Below are 9,437 nucleotides of genomic sequence, written 5' to 3'. Positions count from 1 at the left end.
GGTGTGCTCGGTATATTTCTCCAATCAAAAGTAAGGGTGGGTGGCATGACGAGACTTTCTTGACTCTTGATTTGACGAAGATAAATTTCGAGGAAAGAGACTCATGTAAATTTCTCTGGCAGACTTGTTTGACAGCCAGTAATGGTTCGATCAGATGGCGAGCTGGAATGGAACATACGGTTCGGCTTCAAAAAGAATGAACAATCTAGATTATGATGTATCTCCTTGCCTTCACATTATACAAATGTACAAATATCTTATTTATAGTCTTCATGGTATGTTTCAATGTCAGTGTGGATCTCTTGACCATTTTGATGCAATGTAAATTGATATCATGTAGCTTTAATTTTTTATGTTTCCCATTTATGGTACATTTGGATGATGACGATGATGATGATGATGACGATTGTATATACATATATATATATATATATATATATATATATATATATATATATATATATATATATATATATATATATATATATATATACGTATTGCTGTTACAGGGATGACCTTGAGCTATGCATACTTGCCTCAAATCTGTTTAGCCTGGGTTTGAATCCCAACCCAGCTATAAATTGTCATCCCAGTGTTTCACAGGCAGGGTGATTCATCAATGTGTGTGCCGTCCCTCGGATAGACATTAAACCGGGTGTCCCATCTGCTAGTATTAGTCGGGGGACGTCAAAGATCCCACGGTGTCCTTCGTGAAGAGTCGGTGAGCATTTGCCTGCACCATGAACAATTTGCAAATTCCTGCCGTAACTCCTTAGTTGAACATTGGGCCTGATCATGAGCCAGTTCATTAAAGATTTGGGTCAAAGACTTCCCCCTGGCCAACCCCACAAGAATGTGGGAACAATTGTGGTAGTTAAAGAAAGAAGAAGATTATTACTTGCGGGATAGTTGGGGCACAGTCACTTTTGAGCAGTCGAAATTTCGTTTGAATCTCGAAACAGCTATAAACTGTCACTCCAGTGTTTCACATGTCAGCTGGTCCATCAATGTGTGTGCCATCCATCGGATGGACATTAAGCCAGAGGATCTGTCTGCCAGCATTGGTTATATTGGTTGACGTTAAAGATGCCACTGTTTATTTTGTGAAGAGCAGGCGAGTTGTCACCTGTTCCCTGAACAAATTCCAAATTTTATTCGAATGTTAGGCCTGGCCAGCAAGTTCGTGATAGACTTGAGCCAAAATCCTTCAGCAGCCGATTACACAAGAAGGTGGGAATATTTGGGCCCATTAAAGTCGTGGAGATTATAATTATTATCTTTTTTTATATTCCTGCTATCACTGACAAGCTGTCTTCCTATATTTGCTTGGATGCTTATAAATGCCAGTATTATTGTCTCGTTTATTTTAATTCATGAAGTTTTTTTTGCAAATATGCATTCAAAAAGATTGAGAAATGAACATGCAAGTGAAGACAAAACATGATTTTAGAAGAACATGGCATGCAGGTTGTAGATCTTTGTGTACCATTGTTGGTCATTGCAATTATTAACTAGAACTCGGTGGCGTGCATACCTTCGCCAGGCTGAACACTTTGTGGTTTGTATTCCACTGATCAGCTGGATCTGCGGCCAAACCTTAACCAAAATGTAATCGGCTTGTTCTTGCCATCGACATAACTCATCCACAGAGTTTTGTCCAATTATATCCACAACTTGTGAAGATATCTTGCTATGTATCGTGTTTGGCTCTATCTTTCAATGGTGAAGAATCACTTAAAAATTAAACAATTCTTGTATCCGGATTTGGATCTTCAGCAAAATCGAATCGATCTGTCCTTGTCACACACCCAACCTGTCGACCAAGTTTCGTCCGAATCCGTCCACATCTTTTTGAGATATCCTGCTCACAGACAGACAAACAAACAGACAAATAAGAAAGATGTTGTGCAAAGCACAATACCTGCGAAATCAAAATAAACAATAGTTGCCATGGAAACAGCAATTTGGTAATTTGGAATATTTGACCTATCAAGTGTTTGTCATAATGGAATGATGTGCAGAACAAATTTGGTTGATACATTTTTCTAATTTCCTCCTCATAGGTGTTTTACATGTTTTGGATGACATTGACCTTGACCTTTGACTAATGTTGACCAGATTCTATACACATATACTAAACATGCATACAAAGAAGGTTTGTAAGTTTCAATCAGATATCTTGAAAAATTCCAGATGTTTGGCAATAATATATTCACAAAAATATCCCATTTGATTGTAATGACATCCACCTTCGGTGGCGGAGTTAATAAGTGAAATCATAACTAAATCAAACCGTTCAACAAATGTAATTTATAAGAATAGGTTCATTAATCGGGAGAAAATATCTGTTGAAAAATAGCTTTGGATGCCCAGCATCAACGTGGAAAGCACAGATATGATGGGTCAACGTGGAAAGCACAGGTATGATGGGTCAACGTGGAAAGCACAGGTATGTTGGGTCACCGTGGAAAGCACAGGTACGATTAGTCAACGTGGAAAGCACAGGTACGATGGATGGGTCAAAGTGGAAAGCACAGGTATGATGGGTCACCGTGGAAAGCACAGGTATGATGGATCACCGTGGAAAGCACAGGTATGTTGGGTCACCGTGGAAAGCACAGGTATGTTGGGTCACTGCAGAAAGCACAGGTATGTTGGGTCACCGTGGAAAGCCAATATCGTGCTGATGTTGATTTGATCATCGGTGAACATTGGTATTTCGTTTGCAATTACAGTCAACTCATACACGACATTGGCCAAACATCTTAAGTATCCACAAGGCCATCTGCCATTTTCCATTTAATAGTCTACGTTTGTTTTAAAAAGCTTCACTCAAAATCACAAATTAGATTTTAGTCGGTGTCAATTGAGACAAATGACTGAAATCTAATTTGTGATTTTGAGTGGAACTTAAAAAACAACTTTAAGTTGAATAACGATCAGATCAGTGGAAGCCATAACCTCCTTGCCATGGGCCCATCCCGGCTTATTAAGGGGTCTGTAGCGTATCTATTACCGATGAAACAAAACCTTCATAAGTCCAGTACAGCAACGGACATTTTGATATCGAAAGAGCAGAACTGTTAGTAAGAATGAGGTTGAATTGGTGTTGTTATGATGTCAACCACACGCCAACGATGAGGTCTTCTTTTTTTTTTTCTTCATTTGAGAAGCACAAAAACGATTGCTTTTTGCAATAAAATATAACGATGTATCAACAAGTGGTTGGCGTTAATACTCGCTTTAAAAAGTATAGGATGTTGATGCCTTGGCTTGGGCGATTCTTAAAATTTGAGAATCGATTCCGATTTTGAACTGCTAACTCGATTCCAAAGGGAATCGATTCTGATTCTTCACCAAAATCTAACAAATTCGTTCTTGTCACGCACCCAACCTGCTCAACTAGTTTTGTCTGAATCCATCTATAACTTATTGAGATATCCTGCACACAGACAAACAGGGGTGAAAAACGTAACCTCCATCCATCTTCGTTGGTGGAGGGAATAAAGATAAATAACTTCAGCATAAAATTTCAGTTTCATTTAGACAAATAAAAGGCAGTGTGTGTGTGTGTGTGTGTGTGTGTCTCCTCCATTACTCCAAAACCATAAAACCTATCAGCCTGAAATTTTGCATGCACACTAAGAAAACTCCAAGGATGTGCAGGAGTGAAAGTTGGATGTTTGGGTTAATTAAAACTCCCCTTTTGAAGGTAATGAACAGCCTTATTTAATTATATCCTTCATCAGGCGCTTCCTCGGCCACCTCGCTCTTTGGGGTCTTAAGGCGTTTCCTGGGTAACTTCGCTGGGGTCTGAAGCCGCCATGTTTTTTTGGCCTGCTCAACCATGCCTTGACTTGGAACAGGCCGCAACGATTTATTAACGATAAAGTTGCTATTTTCACTTTCCTCACTCATATTATCGAATGCCTGTTCATCATAGCTACAAATTGCTGGGTATATTTCAGTGCTTGTAAACACCCGGAGACGGCAGCGTTTGTGGCTTTATTTCATTTTCACACACGCGATCACCACGATAATCTCTTGAACTAAAATAAATTACAATCTTAAATCTTAAACTTAAAAATATTGAGCTAAAATGCTCCAGAATCGAAGTTACAAGCAGCTCTGACTCCTAGAAAAGTGTTAATTTGTCCAATTCAGACACTGTATTCAGGAGGCTCACTCGCATACGTTTTTAGCAACGTGATGTTCTGTGGTGCAACAGGCGGTGGCTGGATCGCTGAAAATGTGAAATTTTATTTTCCATGACATTTGCCCTTTTTGTACGATCTCCCATTATACGATCGTCACTTCGGCATAGATAAATACAAATAAAAATTAAACGTTTCATTTTAAAAAGTTTATTCAACTGTTTCGTTTGGTGAAACCGCTTGGCACGCGTTTAAGTCTCAAAGGCGATACCATGGTTCTACACCAGAGGTAGGAAGGCAAAATTAATTATTTGATCACAATGAGTAAAAATGTTTTCAGTTTTGAAATGGTGAATTGCCACATCGCGGCAGGAAAGCCAAGAGGAATGCACGCTTGCTCTGCGTAGCCAGGATTCGAATCCCGACCCAGCTATAAACGGTCATCCTGGTGTTTAACCGGCAGGGTGATTCATCAATGTGTGTGCTGTCTCTCGGATGGATGATAAACTGGGCGTCACAACTGTCAGAATCCCTCACCCCTGTGCCTTCCTCACCCCTATCCCTTTTCCTCTTCTCCACTGTCTCACCCCTCTGTTTCACCCCTATCCCACCCCTCTCTCTCCCTCCCAACCCTATCGCCTCTCTCACACCCCTCTCCCTCTTTCCGACCACGACTTCTCCCTCTCTCTCCGACCCATCCCCACTCCCCCCTCCTCTTCCCTCCCTCTATCTCTTTCCCACCCCGCCCCCTGCTCCCCAACCTTCCCTTTCTGTTGAGGGGACTAGCATGTTTGCATGCAGGCTTTCCTTTGCCAGGAAGATAGCGTGGGTTTTAAATGCTCATGCCACAGGTCTCATAGTATACGTGTGTGTGTGTGTGTGTGTGTGTGTGTGTGTGTGTGTGTGTGTGTGTGTGTGTGTGTGTGTGTGTGTGTGTGTGTGTGTGTGTGTGTGTGTGTGTGTGTGTGGCATATATTTTGTGGTGCTCCACTGGAGCATTCTGATGTGGAATGTGATGGTAATAAGATGTTAGTCAACTCATACAATCCCTGCCCTGGCCCGAGCACATCTGGACTCGGTGAAAGGTAAGCTAATGCTCCAGCAGTATGGCAGGTTGGTGTGCTACAAGGCCATGGAGACCAATGATACTTTGGTCCAATGAAGCAACAGGCCCACCAGTTAGATCAATCTTGCCAAAGAAGTAAAAGTTGCTTCAAATTAATCCTCTCCTCTGGGAAAATTGTAATTTTCTTCAATGACATAAAACAAATTGAACCCGGTTTACCTGGCAACAGACAACCGTTCCTCAATCGCTCCCGACTTTTGATTTTCTGTGAATAAATATGCCACGATATCTTTGCTGTTTAAGAAAACATGACGATTTTGGAATTTCACAATGCTCTATGCAGATATAATAGGGTAATGCTGTCCATCAGATTCCAGAAGGAGAAGTTCGATACACGTGCAAACATAACAGTTCGTGAGTACACGTCTGCTCATTTTCTTCGCAACTTGAACAAACTGGACGCAGAAAAACGGACTTGTCTTTGTCTGGTTTGTAAAGAATGACAGGAGAAGCTTTTGATATAACTTTGCTGAACCAACGAGCGGATTCTCGATGGACGAAGTGAGACAACACATAGTAGGAACCGTTCCAGGAAACGTGGAACCGTTACAGACGGGTATTTGGTTCTGTAGAACTTAGGGTTCGATTCCCGGTTCCGATGGAGGGAATCGATTATTACTGGGTAATCGATTCTTTCACCCAAGCCTATGGATGCCACGTGCATACCTTTAACCCGTTTATTTTCAAAATACCACTTTTAAGAGATAATCCATTTGAAATAAAGCAAGATGAAAGAGGAGAAGCTTTCTGGGAGAAACAAAGGATGCAGAGCAATATTCCGGCTCATGTCATAATGGGAAGGCAATTTGAGCTGGGCTACCTTTAATATGATACTTGAGCACAGTTGAAGCCTGGCCCATATGGAAGAGTAGCAATAGTGAGCCTAAAGCAGGAAGTGTGTGAACAAATAAATGAATGAATGAAGAATTATTTCTGTGTTCTGTCTTCGCAGGTGATGGATTAGACAACAGCTTGCCAAGCGGAGACGAGGAGGACCTAGATAAGGATCGAAAGCAGCAGAAAAAACGTGGGATCTTTCCAAAAGTTGCCACCAACATTATGCGTGCCTGGCTCTTCCAGCATCTCACGGTGAGAACATCAAGTTGTCATCAATGTTAATGGCAGTGTGGAAAACTGGTCACACATGAAAGTGTATCAATTAGATAAAGGAAAATAAACAACATTCTCACAACTCTTGTTTACTAAGCATCAAGATGTCGACACATATCTCACAACTCAATTAGAATTTACATTATGCACGGCAACGATTAAAAGGCGAAACTAGCATGACATCATGAGATGACCTTCAAAAGTCAAAAGCAAAGGTTTTGTGACATCACATTTGCTAAACATCTTGTTACCTCCACCACCGAAGGTGGATGGAAGTTGTGTTTTTCACCCATCTTTGTCTGTCTGTTTGTTTGTCTGTTTGTGTACAGGATATCTCAAAAAGTTGTTGTGGATGGATTCAGATGAAATTTTGTGGACAGGTTTGGTCGGTGTGTGACAAGGACAAAATGATTAGATTTTGCTGAAGATCCGGATCCGGATCCGACTACTAGATTTTTTATGTGATTTTTCACCATTGAGAGGTTGGGTCAAAAACGATATATAGCACGATATCTCAAAAAGTTGTCGACTGATTCGGATGAAACTTGGACAGGTTTAGCGTGTGGCAAGGACGAATTGATTTGATTTTGGTGAATATCCGAATGGGGATCTGGATACGATAATTATTTAATTTTGAAAGTGATTCTTCACCATTGAGTGAAAGGGCCAAATACGATGTATTGCACTATGGCATAATATTTCAAAAAAGTAATGGCCTGATATGTTCTCATAGACCAAGCATTACGAGGCAGAGGTATGCGCTCTACCGAGTGCCCTTCGAGTTAACCTCCAACATCGAAGATCGGAGGTTACTGTTTTCACCCCTGTTTGTTTGTTTGTTTGTGAACAGTATTACGGAAAAACTCCGCGATGGATTTCGACGAAAGTTGGTGGGGGGATTAGGTATGGTCCAAGGATCATGCCATTAGATTTTGGACTTCGTCCAAAATGGCGGCCATTTTGAAAAAATATTTGAATTTTTTTTTTTTGCATTTCTACATGTTTTAAGTGATTTCCAACCCCCCCCCAAAAAAAATTGTTAGAGAAAAAAAAATTTTGCAACTTTTTTTTCAACAAAATTTCGATTTTTTTTGCATTTCTACATGTTATAAGTGATTTCCAACAAAAAAAAAACATGCCAAAATTATAATTGCGGCTGATTTTGGAACTTCAGGTGGATATACCCACATAAAATCAATTTCTGTCTCAAGGAATCTAGTTATGACGAATGAATTGAGAATGTAAAAGTTAAAAGTAAAAGGGAAAGTTGCAAACTATAACTCTGTGAGCACTGTTGACGTCAAATTGAATGAATAGGATATCAGGTTCACTTGAGTGACCTAGCAGTATTGGCGGCGGAAGTTTTGCACTCTACCGAGTGCTCCCCCTCTAGTTTTTGGCTGTTTTCATGTTGCTGAGCATTGGCGCCTATTCTACCATATTACGACATTGAGTGATTGAATATTTTCATACATTAAGATGTATTATAACACATGTGTGAAACAATTGTGTTGAACTTTAACCTAGGACTGATGCATACATACTTCTTGTTTGCTACATGCCAGCCACAATTTATCTGTTGGTTGAATGAAAATATGATCCTCAGCCAGGAGCTCCTTTTCTGAGCCCACCGTATTATTAAATGTCACTATTAATGTCAGCACTCGCCTGATATCTCGCCATGAACCATAGTTGCTATGTGTAATGTACTCAATAGACAGGGACGAAGGCTCTGAAGTCGGAACAACAGACTTAATCTGGACACGGGCACAACACAGCACAGCACAGCATCGGAACATGGGCGGGTCACATGACTCTGCTTAACCACACCCTGGTGCACCCATGTATGCATGCAATAGCATAAACTATTGATACATCTCACTATGGCACCCATCATATTGAGCATTGTGAACTGCTCCAAAATTCCCTATCTGGGAATTCAAGTGGAATGGTCCAAAGCTCTTGGCTTCCTCACAATAATGGGATCAAATATTCCACCTGACCCCATTGTTGCCCCAACCCCCTCCTCACCAATGTCCTATAAAAACACTTTATATACAGTAGCAGTGAAGGTTGTTGGGAGCTGGTTCCTTAGATATATTATTCCAAATAACTTCATTTCGTTCTTGTTTTGAAAAGCCTACCATGTACTTGGGTAAACCTTTTGCAAGGTGATTTGGCCATGATGTGAAGTTATTGTTTTCGGTGGGGTTTCTGACTTCTTTTTTGGTTAATTTTATTCTGCTACACGACAATGTACTACATAGAAAAATATAAACTTTGACCAGCCCAACAAAGTTTCAAACTCAATGTTTCTTACTCAAAATGACTACATACTCTTGTAAACTATCAACCTGTGACTGTTGACTCGTTTGGTTATACCCTCTCAAACATAGCACTTTCTTCTGTTATATATATATATATATATATATATATATATATATATATATATATATATATATATATATATATATATATATATATATATATATATATATATATATATATATATATATATATATATATATATACACTATACAGTACTCAATTATTGTGAGGTGCTATGTGGAAAATCTAAACTTTGATGGCGTAACAAGGTTTTAAGTGCAGTACTTTACTTTTTTCGCTCGACTGATCTACATATTCCAGTGGTATCAACCATTGAGCACTCTTTCACAAACCATTGACGGCACTTTTGAGGTTGTCTCCTGGATTTTCTCATTGAAACTTGGAGCAATGAGTTTGCTTCCTGCAGTTCAACATGGCTGGCTAACCTCCTGAATGCAGTGCTCACCAATCATCTTGGGTCACCTCCAACAAATCAAAACAGTGCCGTAATCTGGGTCGATCTGCATAGTCATTTGCAAGAACCCCGCTGAGGATATTATCGATAACCTTCCCACAGAATGATATGTCTGCCGTTTTTTGTTTGTTTGTTTGTTTGTTTTGGTGTCCACATTATTTATCTTTGGTGTCTGTTGGCATTTTCGATAAATTCTGATGTCAACTTTTCTTAAAAAGCAGGCTTGCGTCTTGTGCGACAATCT

The 9,437-nt window shown here is 39.9% G+C and overlaps 1 protein-coding gene across 11 annotated transcripts in view; it reads left to right on the top strand.

Moving 5' to 3' along the window:
* The window catches only part of LOC147032105 (homeobox protein Meis1-like), a 474,189-nt gene that overhangs the window by 350,863 nt on the left and 113,889 nt on the right, over positions 1–9,437 (top strand). For 10 of the 11 annotated variants that reach the window (XM_085869419.1, XM_085869418.1, XM_085869416.1 and 7 more), the window contains exon 8: positions 6,233–6,369. The exons of the other annotated variant lie outside the window; for it this stretch is intronic. In XM_085869419.1, the coding sequence (XP_085725545.1) occupies positions 6,233–6,369 (137 nt within the window). The remainder of the gene's footprint in view (positions 1–6,232; positions 6,370–9,437) is intronic. 11 annotated transcript variants of the gene reach the window in all.

Source organism: Eptatretus burgeri, chromosome 2 (genome assembly GCF_056783735.1).
Source record: "Eptatretus burgeri isolate ZD-2024b chromosome 2, Ebu_testis_v1, whole genome shotgun sequence".
Taxonomy (NCBI): Eukaryota; Metazoa; Chordata; class Myxini; order Myxiniformes; family Myxinidae; genus Eptatretus; species Eptatretus burgeri.
This window is presented reverse-complemented; position numbering and strand designations above follow the sequence as displayed.